At 39.0% G+C, this 18893-nt stretch overlaps 2 protein-coding genes across 2 annotated transcripts in view; one reads left to right on the top strand and one right to left on the bottom strand.

Annotated features, from left to right (window-relative positions):
- Positions 1-1991: 1991 nt before the first annotated feature.
- Positions 1992-18893, bottom strand: part of LOC129765282 (uncharacterized) — a 51100-nt gene continuing 34198 nt past the window's right edge. Inside the window, exon 4 of the mRNA XM_055765432.1 lies at positions 1992-5976. Coding sequence (XP_055621407.1) covers positions 2124-5976 — 3853 coding nt within the window. The 3' untranslated portion in view covers positions 1992-2123. The remainder of the gene's footprint in view (positions 5977-18893) is intronic.
- Positions 12514-18893, top strand: part of LOC129765298 (NADH dehydrogenase [ubiquinone] 1 alpha subcomplex subunit 11) — a 245029-nt gene continuing 238649 nt past the window's right edge. Inside the window, exon 1 of the mRNA XM_055765454.1 lies at positions 12514-12519. The gene's annotated coding sequence lies outside the window, so the exon portion shown is untranslated. The remainder of the gene's footprint in view (positions 12520-18893) is intronic.

The following is an 18893-nucleotide window of genomic DNA, read 5'->3' as shown; positions in this document are numbered from 1 at the left end:
CTTATTGGAAAAAGCATCACAAGTTTTTCAAAATAAAATTCAAAAAATGCCTTCTTATGTACTGCTAGATATCGAGTTCGCCTTCTTCCATGTTTTCATCTCCTTCCTCGTCTTCATAGGCCTCTCCTTCATATTCTTCTTCTTCATCTTCGTCCTCAATCTGAATTTCTTCATCTTCCATCTGAACTTGATCGTCCATCTGAACATCCTCTTCACCGGCATCATAAGAAGCTTGAATCTCTTCCTCCATATTCAGTGAGTTCAGGACTTCTCCGCTCACAGCTGGTTTTCACTTCGTTTATTTCTTCCTCAATGTCGATATGTATGGGTCAGAGTTGATCAATAATCGATTCATTAGATCGGTATCGGGATGTCTATAACGGAAAGCTTTCCCGATACCTTCTATAAAACTTATTTGAAGTTTCAGCTGTTTCCACGGATAGTTGCCCTAGAGCAGAATCAATTCAATTAATTGGCAAATGTGTCGGTAGGCTAGCTAATTGGCTTTGATTTGATATATCGATCATCTGAATCGGTCCAGTAGTTCAAAAGTAATACATTTTTGAAAAAAGTCATTTTCGAAAAGAAAGTGAAAAATGATTTTTGGACCATCGGTTAACTTTGAAAAATCATAACTCAAAAACCAAAGAATAACGCCTGTTTTCTTTCTTTCTTTGTTTTTAAGAGGCTTTAAACTTGGAAGTTCATTCGCCTCTAACAAACGCCTCTCTGATTTCGACATATGTTATGCTCAGCTTTTCAGAGAAAATACGAAAAAATATAGCGCACCTGGTCCCGAGACTATGAAAACAATAAAAAACGAATATATTCAATAATAACGAGAACAGATTTCGAATTTTCTACATGTGAAGTATTTTTTCAAAAAAGTAGTAGGTAGTATTTTTCCAAAAAATCTGAGAACCACTATATCGGTTTGGCATGGAATGGCTTGGAAAGCATGGAAAGGCATGGAAAGTTTTGCGGTGAAATGCGGGGCAAGTTTTATAAGTCCATCCGAAGCAGAATGAACTTCCAAAATAGTACTTACTTTGTGTGGAGTTAACACATACTACAACCAACCGCATTTGGAAACTGTCGACAAATGCAAATTCTCCGTTAAAAATGCTTCAAGAAACATAATGAGCAAAAAAATTGGTTCAAAAACTTCACCAAAACACATGTTAGAAAAACACACGCGAAACAGTGGCACCGGCGAGCATGCGAAACTGGTATCTTATCGCGTTGCCAGAGATATGATATGCGCGCGCGGAATGGGGTGAAACACGTGATCCTAGATGCCTTGAACATCCTAGAATAAGGGACTGTAGGATTTTTTTGTTTTTATTCAACTTCATTTTTTGGGTTTCGGCCGCCTACATTTTCTCAGGGACCACTGTGTGGCGCACCGGCTCACATGGCGAATATCGTCCAAGCGTGGTGTCGAGAGAATTTGACCGATTTTCTCGACAAGACTTTGTGCCCTCCCAGCTCCCCGAATCCTAATCCCATAGACTTTTGTGTATGGTCGTACAGGCCAAGCGGAGCGAAAATAAAATTGATTTTTCGGACCAGCCTAATGGAAAATAAAAAAATACGGGTCTTTTTTTGTGATAACTTTTCACGAAAATCTGAGAACCATTATATCGCATTGAAATAGGATGGCTGTATAAAGAAACATTAGTCAAAATATTATTCTAGTGTAGAAGCATGAATTTTGGACGTTTTGAACAAATAAAACAAAAAAAAATACTATCCTTTATTTCATTAATGGTTTATTTATGTTACATCAGGAATAATTTACTACTGAATACTTATCAAAATTATAAATGAATAATCTATGGGAATAATCTCTTCATATTATAAAAAGGCCAACGCGATATTAAGATGAAAATAAAGTATAAATTACCCTAATGTTCTCACAAGTGAAATAAGAAATCGGACGGCAAGTTCTATGGACTTTCGTTTCGAAGAAATGTGCTACATAGTTGGTATATCTGTAGTTATGACTATATTTCAATGAGATGTATTTACAGCTTTCATTCATTTCGTTCAGTCACTTGCACTCTGCACTCAATTAGTTATGGGTAATATATTTTGGCGGATACATCAATTGCTCAAAGCATCTAATTATCTGTAATCCTCATCCGGATTTGTCTTCCCCCTAGCCGTCGTTGTTGGTGGGATTCCAACGCACTTTGGGCGTCTCCTGCTGACTGGAAGCGAACCATCGCCTCACCGGTTGTACGACCATCTGGCAAATATCTTCGCTTGACATCGTTCATGGTAATGTTGTATTCTTGGAAGTATTCCACTATCTCTTCGTTCTGCGCTCGGAACGGTAAATTCGCTAGGGCTATAATGTTCCCCCCGCCGCCACCACCACCCATCATCATAGGTGGTGGTGGTGGTCCACTATTGCTATCGTAACCAGGCATTCGCTGCCTGTTTCTATTGACGAAAGCTTCCGCCTCCACCGGAGGAGCTTCTCGACCAAACGATGCGTTATGACCGAGTGACTGTTGTGACTCCTCATCCCTCTGTTCGTTGTGATGGTTTGTGGTGAAATTCGGTGCATTCGTCGAATCCTTAACTTCATCATGATGATGATGGCTGTCATCATCGCTTCTGTTGTATTGATTTTCATTTTCATTGCTAATGTTATGATTTTCGTTGGTCTGACCATTGTTCTCCCCAGAATTACTGTTATTATTCGAAAATCTTTGGATACTGTCCATTCTGCGAGATCCACCAAACGAATTGTTGTCTAAACCATTCTTTCCGAAATTGTTGTTACCGAAATTGTTGTTAGCGGAATTGTTATTACCAAAACTGTTATGACTACCAAAATTTCCCCGGCCCATGTTTCTGTTCCTGCCAAAGGAACCGTTACCATTATTGTTGAAATTTCCCCCTCTCTGATAGTTCTGTTGAACGCCAGGTAGGTTGAGCCGCTGCATCACATCCGCAACCTGATTTGGGTTCAGATGTTTAAAAAATGCCTTCCTATTCCCAATCATGGTACCGTTCTTAATCAGTGTATCGCTGGCTTCGTGGACTGTTTCGAACTCCACCAAACACTCACCCGTTGCGCGACCATATGGCGTACATACGAGGCGTATGTTTTTCGGAGCGAATCCCTCCCGATCGAAGAACTCATGAATATCGGACTCCTTCAAACTGTACTCCAAATTGTTGATTGTGATGAAAGTGGTTTTGTCTTCACTGTCGCTATCGTTCCCAGCATTCCCGGAACGCTGACCGGTTTGACTACCCCCATGGGGTGATGGGTGGGAACCGAACCGATTGAACTGAGATTGAGGTTGAGACATGGCGTAGATTCGGCTGTTGTTATTCTCTTGCGATTGCTGATATGGTGCGTTATATCTGTTTCTGTTGGTTTCATTAGATTGAGTATAGTTAGTTCGATTATTTTCATAACTATCATGGCTGTTGTCGCTCATGAAGCCACATTGACTACCATCGGAGCGTAATTGATTCGAGAGATCTGATCTGCGGCGGGGATCCCTGCTGAAATTGCCTCCAAAACCAATGTTACCTGGTGGGGTTAAAGTCTGTGGTGGTTCCTGGTATAAATTCTGACTGAAGGCATTTCTCGGATCACTATTTGCTTGTGGTATCTTTGGAGGCACGTTTGGCGGAAGCTCTACAGGTTCTACGTCTCTGTTTTCAGGTGGGATCGTTAAGTCGAAGGTGGGCGGTTGGATCAGCAAATTGTCTTCGTCCTTTTGATGATCAGAAACGAAATTCTCGTGTATTTCATCATCTTCTTCGGTCAAATCCATCTTATCATCCTCCATTTTCTTCAATTCCCTTGAGTCTTCACCAATTTCATGCACAGAGTCTTCCAACACAACGGCGACCTCATCAGCAGGTTGTTCCTCATCACTTTTGCTATCCTCTGGAGCTTCGTACTCATTCTTCGCCGCGTCATACTCAATGGCAGTGCATGGCCTCACGAAAACTCGCTTGTTTCTTATGTAATGCTTGTGAGTGCTGTCGCAAGCCCTGCGCGCATCATTCGACCGATGGAACTTAACATACCCATCGCACTGCTTCGGATTCTTATAATTTTTCACCACCAAAACTTCAACCACAGTGAAGTCGGAAAAGATTTTCATCAAATCCAGTTCAGTCGTCAAGTTTGGCAGATTCCAAACCAGAAGCGTCCCAGGCTTGTTGTCCTGCTCGTTGGAATCATCACCGATCTCAATAACCTCCCCACCAGCCTTTTTACTAACCTCACTTTCGGGGTCACTCCAGGCGGGCTTAGAATCCTCATAACTTGGCCGGTACGAATCGACAGCATCCTCAAACTCTTTGTCGGAGATCGGTTCCACATGTACAACGGACTTACGCAAAGTCATTCCGTTCCGAGAAAGTGCATAGCGCTTCCCATCCTTTCGTAAAAACCTCACATAAGCCACTCCCGTTCGTCTGCCGCTTTGATCGTTGATCATCTTGATTCCATTGCTTGAAATCGATTGACCAACAAAAAATCGTCTGATCTCCCCATAACCAGTTATGGTTTCCAAATTAGAAATTTTCACCGACTGTCCTTCAACTTCATCGCTGTCCTGTCGATCGGTTGAGTCTTGTACATTCCGAGTAAATTCATTATGGTTATCAGCAGTTGGATTGTATTTGTTGGTCGGTAATGACCTGACAGGAGCGGCATTTGCCGTTACATTGGCCTGCGATATATATGTTTGACTGTCCATGGGAGTTTGCTGGTCAGCAACCATACTTTGAAATACCCTTGTATCTCTACGGGCGTGTAGCTCTTGCAATTTGGTCAAATGTACGTTACTAATTGGTTTGGAAGCTTGGAATGACCCATAGTTAACAGCTGGCAAAACATTCGCTTTGTACGAAACTGAAAGTTGCTTTGAATTATCTTGTACAGTTGTTGGGCCGTTCCCAACAGTAAGCCCAGTTGGTTTCCCGTCATGTGATAGCGGCTGAATGTTACCTGCAATGTTTTTGTTTGCCATCTTCATCAAGTTTTGCTGAATAGACGAATCCCAAGGGCTGACAAAGTTTGGTACAGCAGCTTCCACAGCTACTTCCGGTTTTGCATCGGCTCCTCGATCACTGAATCGAGAAACTCGTGGTCTACCAGATTTATCCACCCCTTTGGATTCCCTCTCCCGGCTACGATCTCTGGAACGAGTATCACGTCTGTCCCGCGATCGAGACCTGCGTCTTCTGTTGTCGCGACGATCACGACTGCGACTTCTGCTCCGTCTGTCATAACTTCGACTACGGCTTCGGCTACGGTCCCTTCCGCTGCGACGTCTACCTCGATCACGGCTCCTTGAACGCGAGCAGCGATCCCTCGACGAACGACGACGCTCTCTATCGCGGGAAACCGATCTACTCCGACGAGCACTCCTCGAATCGCTCGAATCTTTTTTCGGTGCCGTACTGCTCCCGGTCATTGAAATCGGTGAGTTATTCGCAGGAACAAGGCTCTCCGCTTCGGTTACTTTCTTCAGCTGTTCAGACAACTGCGTGAAGGCTGTATTGCTGGCGCCGGTAGTCAGAGATTGTGCGTTCAGGGCGGAGAACAGACCAGCGGCCGGAGCATTCGGTTGAAACATTCCGCTCCCACCAGTCAAAAACCCCAATCCCGGGATCTCCGAGTAGATGGACTGCGTTTGCATGATCTGTGTTTTCTGCTGATTCAAATTTTGTGCTAGAAACCCGGACAAACTGATCACCGGGGGTTGTGGCTGTTGGGCAATAGTTGTTGGAGCGGACACTTTCGGAGCAATCGTTGGCTGTGGAGAGCCCGTGGAACTCTGAGCGGTTAGTTGCATGAAGGACATCGTTGTTCGGCGAGCTTCCTCGATGACCTTTTGCATTTGAGCTCGCGATGATAGAAGTAACGAAATCTGAACCTCCTTGATTTTACCTCCATTCAGCATCATAGCCTGACGAGCATCCTCATCCGTGCTGTAAAGAGAAATAACGGTTTATGTTGGTCAGTTTGAAGATAATTCGATGCATTGCTTCTTGTACCATAACGTTTTGCAGTGAGCCAAAGGAGGGTCGTTGGAGGTCCTCGTTTTGAATTTAATAAAATTTTATTGAATGATACTCAAATGATGAAGGTTTTTACTTTTAATATTATTTGCAAAAAAACATCTTAATGCCATTTGCAAAAAAAAAACACTTTCTTTTTCTCAGGACCTATACATGCCGAATTTTCAGTGGTGTCAAAAAAATTCACTCCCATGCTTATCATCGATAGTTTGCGCCAGACTGTCTCATCGGGCTTCGAATACTACCGCTGGAACACACTTGATAGTAATATAAGCTGCCTTTGCGTTTGCGTTGCGCATGTGCATTTGCATGTTAAACAAAGTTAAACAGAGAAAGCGTTAGAAATAGACGAAGACACTCTCTTCGGTAACGTTGGTGCTGTCCATCCAAACCAGAAGAAGTTTGTTCAAATCTATAATTCCCAGGCCTTCTTTAAAAATTGCAAGTTTATCTTCGATACTTGAGATACGATACTTCGATACGTCCCAACAACATTGACGCCAGGTAACAATATATCAACTCCTTCTCTTCTTCATCTCAAAATCTGATATTCTGATTCATCTGAAGCCTCTTTGTAGTCTTGTTCAAAGACTCGACGAAACCCACGACAATGTATAGCTTGTTCTATGCAAAATTTCATCGAGCTCAGATTTAGAATACGGGTCAATTCCAAACATTATTATACAACTCATTTTATCACGCCCTAGTTAGACCTTCTCAGCTTTCGGGCTACCATGAAACACTCTTCTTAACACATTGCGGACCGCTCACGAGTTTTCTCGTGTTTCGCGTTTCTTCTGTGACGGAAGGATCACGAAATAACCCGTGTTTTCTACACTTGAAGGTTAATTCCTTGGTTTGCCAAGAATCTAACAAGGCCTACCGATGGCTCGCCTTCGTCTCATCCACATCGAAGGAACGGATCTCATTCGTGGAATCCGAACAAATGAAACTTCAAGTTTGACCCAAAACGTGCGGTCCTTAATGAGGTAATACAACCATATCTTTTCCAGTAGTGAGTGATTTGTGACACATAACCGTTTCCAGACACCACAGAATTCCACCTTTGATAGTTTTGACGTAGGACTACGTCTTTCATTTCTATACCGGGGTGTAAAATCAAAGTTTCGAAAACGAAAGCGTTACGCCGGAGACCGAGATTTTGAGCGCTAATAACTCCTAAACAACTGAACGAAATGGTATGATAAACACTTCATTCGAAAGATAAAATGTCTACGCGTTCTATACTTGTTACATTTTGAACCAAAAACTTGTTTCAATAGTCTTAAAATTGCTTTCAAAACATGCTATTGAAATCACCAATCGGTATATAAGCGAGCGCCGCTCGGAAATCCACTCAGTTCTAATTAAACAGCGATTGGAGCATGTTGTCGCTGTTGTGGTGAAGGTCTTCGTTTATCATGAAAGCGCGGATGAACGGTGTCAACAAGAGCCTGTTTGTGCACCTTAGGCCAGACATGAATCCATCAGGAGGAGAGTGATGCCACAAACGGTTCACCGGGAAGATCTCGAAGCAGCCGCTACACACACACACATACACGCGCGGAATTCTTTCCGTTTGGATGCCATTCAGCATCGAGAAAGATCCGGAAAATAATCTGCCTCTGAGAATTTAAAAATACATTCATGTGAAAGAGTTTATTTGAATGTTTTCTATCCATGTAACACTGTGACCAAATACATTTGGTTTTGTGATTTTTCAATCAATCCCAATAAACAGGATAGCTTCTGAAGATTATTCTTCCCCATCAGTAGGATATTTCCGTATTCAATATTGTATGCGCCCGCAATCGATTATTGCTCAGTCGCTGAAATTTCCGAGCTCAGAGAGTTCATTCCCCTCTAGTTTGCCTTCCAAATTGCCATCGTAAACCACGCCTTCTCTCGATTCAATCACACACAAAAAGCATACTTAAGCGATATTCTGGTGGCGAGACGCATTCATTTTTCGTGAGGACATCGACAAGACAACATCGTTGCTGAGGATGCTGGACGGCGAAGGATCGAGATCTGCCCTGAAACGCAAGCAGTTTTGTTTGAAACTGTGAGGGAGCACAGAGAAGCCGATCCTTCAGGAGAAGAGAAGGTGACCATCGAAGCAGCCGCTACACACACACATACACGCGCGGAATTCTTTCCGTTTGGATGCCATTCAGCATCGAGAAAGATCCGGAAAATAATCTGCCAGTTCCTCTGGGAATTTAAAAATACATTCATGTGAAAGAGTTTATTTGAATGTTTTCTATCCATGTAGCACTGACCAAATATGTTTCAATCAAGTGCTATTAACAGATGGTTTTCGAGTTAGCATTAACCACTTGTGGACTTCCAGTATCGAGGAAAATGTGCAAATATCTAATCGTTACTGAAAATAATCTAAAATTACATTCATGTGAAAGAGTTTATTTGAATGTTTTCTATCCATGTACCACTGTGACCAAATACATTTGGTTTTGTGATTTTTCAATCAATCGCAATTAACAGGATAGCTTCTGAAGATTATTCTTCCCCATCAGTAGGATATTTTCGTATCCAATATTGGATGCATAAAACCTTGTTCCTCCAACGTAACGCTCTCGTTTTAGAAGTCCCCAAAATATTCATTTATTCATTCATTCAGAATGGATTCAGATTCAACTTCAAACAAAGGATCACTGAATCAAGATAGTCCTACGTCACCATTGCGGTTATACCATAGATATAACCCACTTTCTGTTTTTTCAAGGGTTTTCAAGCATGAGTTTATGAATTTATCGAATTGGTTGAAGTTAAACTGCAGATATTACATAAGTAAGTGATCAGTTGCAACACAACCTGGAGGTTCTATGATTGTTAGACACTCCTTCCTCCTCTGGAAGAGGGAGAGGGGTCCCATAAAAATATTACACTTATTTCAATCAACCAACTTTGAAGGAAAATGGGAAAAATTCGAATTCGGACATTGGATTAAGAGAAAACTTTTCGTTTGACTTAATATTACAACCTTTCAAACCAAAAACAGGTACTCTAGGCAGATCAGAACCGTTTGCTATTATCCTGGCCGCTTTGTATGTCTCATTTCATCTCATAAATGTACTTACCTTTTGAACCAATAATTAGTGTTCTAGAGTCATAAATCTTTTACCATTTGACTTCAAAATATTGTGGGTACAAAATGAAAAAAAATCTAGATGCTATCACTTATTGTTCATCCATTTTCGATAGATTTAGAAGATTTGTGAATTAATATCTTTGACTTGAAGTCAACTCATTCTCTCTTATGGTAAGAATTTCAACATTTCTCGTCGTCGATTACTTCCTCTGGGTGTACGTGAAGGACTGTTGCTATGTTAATAAGCCACAAAATATGAAGGAACTTAAAGAAGAAATAATTCGGATTTTCAACAGCATCGAAGTCGTAATGTTAGAGTTGTGCATGAAGAATTTAGTTCACCGTTTGAAACGCGTTATCGAAAAAAGGGATGGTCACATCGAAAATGTCCTGAAATAAGCTTCATTCCCGTTTTTTAAAATAAAAACCGGTTCACTTTTGTAGAAGTTATTAAAATTTGTTGCGTGAGCGTTTAATCTGGAAGACCCTGTACTAATTATGCGGCACCCATCGCTCCTGTGAACAAATCCATGTAGCCATAGTCTTCATTTGCATCAGATTTTTTATTTGTTCAAGAGGGATATTCTAGTGTAGAATACACGAATTTCGAATTCTTCTTCATCTTTTTTTGGCTTTAAGAAGCTTCAAACTTCTCAGTTCATTTGCCTCTAGAATTTGGGATTCTTTTTTCTATCTCTGAACAAATAAAACAAAGAATATTTTCACTCTCCTTCAGTTCATTGTTTGTTTCTTTATCTTTTAACACCACAACAAGAACTAAACGAAAAATAATATTAAAAATTGATAAGCTGATAAAGTGAGGGGATTCAAAAAAAATGTATTCCATTCTGGTTATCAATAACAGAAAAACGAACAGATTTTGAATCGTTAATGACTACAATAGATAAAACTAATGGTCGCAGTAGTTAAAGTCTTCTAAGATGCCGCTATGGTATGAGTCTCAGACAAGACAAAAATTTTGTTTGACAAAATGTTGACCGTTTGGAAATAAAACTTGCGTTTTAGCACTTTTTTTTTGAAAGTAAAAAAATATTTTTTTTTGTTTATGCGATAAAGAGAGGTATGAAGATTGTGTTTATATGAATTTAAAGTAAATCTGTTATATGGAACATGTGATATGGTGTACGCCAGCTTGAAAAAACGCATTTGAAGGTTGTACGCATTGTAAGATTGGATAGCACCCAGGCAATAAAGTGGAAGGTACAACGATATGTCATAATTGCCGTTATAATATGTTCCTACGCATGTAAAGAAGTCATTATATTCGACTTTTTCACGAAAATAAAATATATGAAAACCAAGCTTCTTTGTGTAATTAAGTAATGATTGGCGATAGGTCAATATAAGTCAAGTCATAATAAACGGATTCTACTGTTATTAAGCCACAGTATATACAGAAGCAACCAACGAAGATCGCTAATGCCACAGCAAACACCTTGATTGTCAAAAAATGTGAGTTTTCCGATCGTGGTTTTAAGGTTTTTCCCGCTGATTAAACAAACTTTTCGTATATTGTGCAGTAAAGTTCTGTTCGCCTACAAAAGAGGAACAATTTGAAGCAGCGAAACTGTAAGTTTGAAAACAATAAATGAAATTAAATGCATTTTAATTTTTGCGTGTTGTGTGGGATGACATGGACAAGTTTCTTTGGGGTGAATTGGTCCTACAGGTTTGAGGCTATTCTTTGGTCTAATTGATTCCAGGTGGCACTGAATTACAAAAGAAAAGATGGGCAGACAACGTTGGAAGAAGGAAGAGCTTAAAAGAGCAACGCAGGCCATCAAGGACGAATTTTCTTTGGCCAAGCATCGAAAGTGTTTGAAAATCGAACAACAGTGAAAAGATCCATGCAGAATTCAAAATGGCCTGAATGCATTTTTCTGGTGTGGAATCTTGCCAAGACACCTGGTATCGATCCCAGAACACTGTTACTGATTGTAATATTATCGTGAATTACTTTTTTTCGATGAAACAAACACTGGGCCAAATCACCCCGCATCAAATTTTAATGTCCAAAAATCACCTCTTTTATTTTATGACATATTTGGTAATTTGAAGGTTGATACAATGATTAAAAATTATTGATTGAGAGAAAACAAGTTTAGCTTAGTGTACAATGTGACATTTTTTATTTAAACCGTATTGGTTTGAAAATATTAGGCGATTTGCTTATGGGGTCCGAATTCCCCCCCCCCCCCCCATTTCCCCTACATTCATAAGAACGAAAATAGACACAATGAAAATGTATTGTGAAGGAACTTCTCTATCTGGAAAGAGTATTACTTGTGTCATTTTTAACTACACCCAGAACTAATTTTTAGCACATGTTTTGACAACTTGATTTTTAACACTAAATGAACTTAAAGATAACAGAATATGTGCTACCCAACTATACTGGTACAACATTTGCATAATATATATGCCGTAGCATTAAGGGGTGTTCAATAAAAATGAGAATTTCTTCAGTGATATAGTAAAAACAAAAAAATATTTCAAAATATTTCTTCAAAAAAACTCAGTGAATGTTGAAAACTCAGTTGTCTCACAACAGCGCTGGACGACACTGACATCCATCTTTCGGATGCAGTTCCGGATCCTCGTGGTCAGTTGCTTGACAGTTGCCTCGTGGTCAGTACATTGTACACCAGGGCACTGTGGGAGCCGAAAAAACCCTCGATCGGACGGCACAGGGGCAAGTTGTTCGAGTTCCGTTCCTTGGGTACGTACGGTATCTGTTTTTCCTCGAGATACGCCAACGTCTGCTTGGCGTAATGAGAAGACGTACTTCCCATCAGAATGATGCTTGTCTAAGAACGGAACAGAATCTTCTCCAGGCACTTCTCCTGGTACACCTTCTGGTTGATGGTAAGTCCACTACGCTTTTTAAACCAGGGCTTTGAAATCTCTTTGTCGGAGATTGCAATATACAGCATAACTTTCTTCTCAAACTTATCGTTGTATTTGTACTTCACCCTGGGGAGTGTGAACGCCTTGTCGCTGTTATAGTACCCGTCATTGCCGGGAATGTGGGACTTTGATAGCGGAAAATAACCCTCGTCGAAAACGACGTCCCGTGATAATTTTTAGTCATCCACCGACACTGAGATTTCACGGTCGCTATCTGCTCATCTGTGTACTATAGGGACCTAGTCTTCTTCCGACAGACGATGCCTTCCTGCCTGAGGGTTGTAGGATGTAGGAACTCGTACCGTCCTTGTTGTCGAACATCTTTTCAAAAATTCTTTCTTCTTTTTCATCATGATCTTCGCCGGACGGCCACTACCGGTCTTCCGCTCGATGTTCCGGGTTGCCAGGATCTGGTAAACAGTGCTTTTTTTCTTGACCTTCACGCGTTTCGAAAAACCGTACAACGCGCTCGCGGAGTGCTTGTTGTTTCAACGCCATCTTTGATCGAACTGACAGCACCTAAGCGAAAAGAATCGGGCAACCTGTTTCTAAGGGTTTCTAGGGCCCAAAGAGCAATTCTCTCGGTGAGAAAAAAAATTACGCTCTTTACTTTTCTTACAGATAGGTATTGAAACCATTTTTATTTTTTTTTTTTGAACCGTTATTATTTGTATGTCTTATGATAACCTACGTTAAAATTTTTTAAAATTAATTAGACTTGCGTTCTAAATGAAAACTAAGCGTACTTTGCTGTTTCCACAGTTCAGTGCTCTTCAACCACTGTTACCACCAATGAACAGTTTAATTGATCGTCCTAGGGCTAGGTGAAGGGCGCATATTCAATATGGTATAAACTTTCAAAAATAAATGCCAAAAACAAGTTCAAGCTTCCGCAATACCAAAATTCAAGAGACGATCGAAAAATGTTCGACTCATTTTATGGGATAGGACCAATGAGCTACGATAAATAATCAGTGAACTTCTGCTACATTTTGTTTAATCAAAATACAGGTAAACATATTTTTGTGCGAGAAATAAGCACCGCACAAAAACAATCGTACAAAATTTCACGATTTTTTATACTTACACTTGTGCTAAACGTTTTACAATGCATCATCGGTCATTGATATGAAATTTCAAGAAGCAACCATTGAAGTTCCAAATTTCAATTTTATTTGCTAGAATTAATCGTATCACTCACCTTTCTTGCAATATAAAAATGGCCCCGACTTGCATATATTTGAAATGCCGATTTCCCCCTAGGCACCTTGGTTTTAAAACTCTTTTAGGGAACACATTCCGGTGGGAGCAAAAGCTTCCCCTACTTTCATGTATTTGCAATACCGATTTATCCAATCACCTTGGTTTTGAAGTCTGTAGTTTCATAAAATATATAATTTTATTATTTTCACTGTAATAAAATGTTATGGACGGCTCAAAATGATTGATGCAAAACTCTCGTAAATCTATCAGAAAATGACTGAATAATAACTGTACAATTAGAAAAATTGTTATGAAGTGCCGAAATCGATTGACGCACAAATCTCATCAATTTATCATGAAATGACTGAGCAATAAGCGTTTGAAATCGGACATTTTTCACGATGCGATCGATTTTCATTTTTCAATTTCTTTCCCCAATGTGTTCCCGAAATATGTAATTCTACGTCATAATTTTTTTTGGTACGGTGAATAGGGACCGTTTAGAAATGTTTCTCGTGGAAAAGAAGTTCAATCCCGATGACTCCGATTCCGATCACTTGGGACATGCTATCTTTTCAATTGCGCGTCGGAACATGCTGTGTCGGAACTTGTTAGTATTAGAAAATATTTCATGCACATAATAATGCATTCGAGAAAAGGATGAGAATGATTCAAGGAGTTTGGAAAATTTGGACAATAACTAGTAGTGTGATAAAGTGTGAAATACATATCAAAGATAAAAAAAATCTAAATGACCAATAGCATGATCAAATATGTTCCTTTTCATATATTGTACAAATTCCTCAAATTTCTCGCATTTTCCTCAAAACAAAACAAAATATTTGTTTACGAAAATCTTCAAAAAATTCAAGAATAATGAAAAGGTTTAGATGTGTCAGTAAGGATTACGGAAACTGTTTTCGTCGCATTTGTGGGTAGAAACTATGTTATGGTTCTGATATGTGATATTTTCATCAACGTAGAAAATATTGGCTTATGATTCAAGATAAAGATACCATCTGGCCAGGACACCTGTCACAGCTATGCACTCTTTAAGATATAGATAAGGAAAAAGACGTTGTATGTGATTTAAGAGACCCAACTGCTCAAACATATTTATTTAACATATTTCTGGGAGGACCCATGTTTTCACCGCATGGCTCGTCCGAGGAATATGTTGGAAAAACGTTCTACTACGACGACAATGACACAGGAGATTTTTTCTTAGTTTCCGAGGCATCAAACATCATGCGCAATAATTCCGAAGTACAATTCTGGGATTGCTGTTGAAAGTGCGTCACGGTATTAAACGCAAGAGCTCATTCTGCAGCCTTAATCTTCTGAGCGGCTGGATTTGATTCTCATTGTGAAAATTTCGGTGATTCGAACTTTAAATTACAGTCACCTGGGGGAAAGAAGGAATGTTAGTATGATACTCGCCGGCCGAAGACCAGAAGGGTCGCCTCTATAGCGTGATTCCCTAGCGATCATCAAGGAAGGAATAGTTGTTAGTGGGGAGAAGTAAAAATCAGGATTCACTGTGGTGAGTGATGTGATTATGCAAGTGCGAATCAATGTCCACTCGACGAAACAAAACTCTAAATATATTATGTGTCATAACACGCGACAGGAATTATCTTTAGGTAATCTGCTAAGTAAAACCTATAACATAAATCGGAGCCACTACATACTTTATTATTTGATGCACGTACTTTTTATCGAAAACTAATCGCAACAGCGGAGAGTTAACTGTGGGAAACCAAAGTAATCAAGAGAACTTCTCCAAAACCAATCGGACCGATGAATTATCATCGGATTATAAGAAGGTAACCGAGAAAACTTCTTTGAAATCCCGAAAATTAATCAGGTCACGAATTCTTTTTCATATTTCTTTTTTTTTACGAATTTTATGATTAGTGATTCACGACTAGTGAAAAACAAATAACAAATCGCGATGTATGTATTACACTATAGAGGAATTTCACCCCAAATCAGCCGAAAATCAGCGTTATCAAAAACATTGAATTTTTTGACACAAAAACGTAATTCTAAATCCAGAGACCGATTAAAATATGATGTTTAACAAAGTTGTTAGAAAATAAATGAACCATTTAGGAAAAATAACATTTTAAATGTTATTAAGTTTTTTCACAAAGTATTGAAATTTTTACAAATTTTCAAAAATTTATATCTCCATTTTAGTTTACCACGGCACCACTGTATGTCAAAATTTGTTGAATTGGAATGACTTCCCAATAAAAAATGGAATGGCTTTACAAAAAAAATGGGGTGGGTATTTTGAGATATTTTTTTAGAAAGATATTTTAACAGTACATTTAAAATGTGATTTTTCCTAAATGGTTCATTTATTTTATAACAACTTTGTCGAACATCATATTTCAATCAGATATGTGGATTTTGAGTTACAATTTTTTTTTAAAATATCAATGATTTGGATTACGCTCTTTTAAAAAATCAGTCGTTATTTCAATTGATCATATGAGTTTCCATCATAATTACCAAGTTTCGCAAAACGCAAAATCTTAATCACCAATATAAAAGTTTGTACTCAAAGACAGAATACACAAAAAAAATATGATTCGTCAACAAAATTGATTTTTTATGAAAATCAGAGCAAATGCTAGGATATGAAAAATAAAATCAGCACGCTCCAAGAGGATCTCGAAATCAGGAAATCTTGCTAAATCAGGACGAATGGTATCCTAGATAACAGATAAATTACACGTTTCGAATGGAAATATCTTCTTGCATCTTCTTGAATGGCGTTAACGTTCCTTGTGGAACTTTTGCCGTCTCAACGTATGTATTAACTAGCGTCATTTATTAATACTTAGTTGAGATTTCATAAGCCAAATAACACGCCTTGAATGTATTCCGAGGGGCAAGCTCTAGAATACGCGTGACCAAAGTGCAAGTCGAAGGAAATTTCTCTGACGAAAAATCCCCCGGCCAGAACGAAAATCGAACCCGAACACCCGGCATGATAATGTGAGACACTAACCACTCGGCCACGGGTGCATCTTCTTGCATACTGTATGTAAATCACTGATTGGCATCTAAAGGATGTTAATTATATTCTCAACCTAGAATAAAGAAAATTCTCGTAAACTGTCATCAATTTTCATGTAATCACCATAAACATATTCCACAGTAAAATGAGTTTATGATTATTATATAATTAAGGAACAACGGGTCAAGTTGAAACACGGTGTAAATTGAAACGGATAATTTTCATTAGGAATGATGGATTGGCATAATACATTTTTTCAATAGACAGTTCCTTCTAAACCAACTTATGACAGTGATATGATATAGGAATGACTAAACGCAATCCGCTTCTTTGTTTACTTATCGTCGTTCGTGAAATCAAAATAAACATTTCCGCGCGCTGATTTAATCGATCCGAAAACACAAATTTTCATTTAAAATATCTTCAGAATTGCACGTCAGGTAATCGAATAGTGATAATAATGTATAGTGATTTTGAAAACTAAACCAAAAACTCTCTTTCTGTAAAGTACTCCAAACATTTCAACTTACCCCATGTTTTTTGATCATGTAAGTTGACAACAATGAGAATCGATTTTTTTTACACTTTGCTGCAGGTTTTAATGAAGAACTGGTGCCGGACGTTATTTACCGGTGATATCTGTATGAATGAATGATGATAAATTCAAAAAATAAGAAACATTTTTATTTCGTTCCTCAGTATGTCAGACAAGTCAAATTTGTTGATTTTTCAACTAGGGGTTATTCAAATATTATGTAACGCAAACTTCCTAAATCTTCTTTACTACGAAGGTCGTTCAAAAAATAAGTTTCAGTGCCTCAGAAATCGCGGAAAAATAAAGACAGGACAAAAAACAAGGTGATTTTCATAATCTACGTTTTATTTTCTATTTTTCTACATAATCGTTGTAACGTTCGAGACATATTTCATAGCGTGGCACGAGTTTTTCTATTCCGAGCGCGAAGTGCGTAGCGTTCAACTTTTTGAAGTACGATGTAACTGCGTCACGAATTTCTTCAGTGTTATCGAATCGTTGACCGCCAAACGCCTGTTTCATCACCGGGAATAAGTGATAGTCGCTAAGGGCGAGGTCTGGGGAGTAAGGAGGATGCTAGAGCACAGTCACCTCTCCTCGGCCTTGTTGGAACTCTTTCCGCCATTTCGGTTCACCATTTGAAGACTCATACACCCTACACCATACACTGAACACAATTCTCGATGAATTTCAGCACCACTATTGTTTTTCGGGGTCAGAAAACGAATGATAGAACGTAACTCATATTTGGACGATTTTTAAGCGATTTTTTTTTCGATCCGACGAAGGTTTCTTGCAAACTGCTTGGAAAAGTTGTGAAAACACATGGTAAAAATTTTGTTCCAGCTTTTCATGCGAGATGACGCTGAGGCACTGAAACTTACTTTTTGAACGACCCTCGTACATCACACGTAACAAATGATCATTTGTATCAGGTCTGTTTAGACTTATTTGGATTTATGTTTAAACCACATTCAACAAGGCATATTCTTCTCTCTTCCATTTTGCGTGTATCCGCTTCCTCCCTCACATCTCAAATGTACAAAAACCTCTTTTTCCAATAATTTATCTGTAATTCCTTCAATTTAATGTTTTCTCGATAGAATTCTTAAATGATTGCAGTTTTCAAGCCTCGGACGCCTTACTATAGGTCTATCTTCAACACCAGTTGTTCATGAGTACCGTTGTAGTGAAAGCAGTTTGGGCAGACCGTACTTCTTCCCACACATTTCTCGTACAGACCGAGCTTCAACGTTACTAGGAGACTGAACAAATACTTATAGGACCGCGAAACACTTGCAGAGCTCATGGCTATACTTGATAGACTATTCAAAGTAGTTTTCATAATAAATCAAATTTCCCGAATAAACATATTCTCTACGAACAACGAATTTGGAAACAATAGTATACCCGATTTCTTGTATCAAGATTCTTTGCATACCAGGAATTTAGATATAACCGAAGTTTTTATATAGAAAACACACGTTTATTACACAAGAATTAAATACTTCATATTATTGAAAGTTTTGCACTTCGCTAACTATACATTTTACTCATTACTTTGACACTTTGGACGCCACCGTAATTTCAAGCCATTATCCTACATTTTCGAATTAAATGGAGTACTTCTCAGCAAGAGTGTTTTATTACAGTGGAATTGTCGTAATCTTATCCCTTAATTGAATACATTCAAATTTTCAATTCATAAGTTCAATTGTGATGTTTTTGCTCTGTCCGAAACTTGGCTTTCTTCGCGAGCAGATCCCTCTTTCCACGATTTTAATATTATACGCTTGGACCGTGATGACAGATACGGAAGGGTGCTATAGGGGATCAATAAGTGCAACTCATTTTTTCGAATTGACCTTCCACCTATTGGAGGGATCGAAGCTGTGGCTTGTCATGCAAACATCAGAGGCAAAGACCTCTGTATTGTCAGCTTGTATTGGCCTACGAGAGCTGCGGTTAGCCGCAAGCGACTTGTTACCATGTGCTCACTCCTCCCTGAGCCACGATTG

The sequence above is a fragment of the Toxorhynchites rutilus genome, chromosome 2 (assembly GCF_029784135.1).
Source record: "Toxorhynchites rutilus septentrionalis strain SRP chromosome 2, ASM2978413v1, whole genome shotgun sequence".
Lineage (NCBI taxonomy): Eukaryota > Metazoa > Arthropoda > Insecta > Diptera > Culicidae > Toxorhynchites > Toxorhynchites rutilus.
Note: the sequence above shows the minus strand (reverse complement) of the source record. Positions and strands in the feature narration are given on the sequence as shown.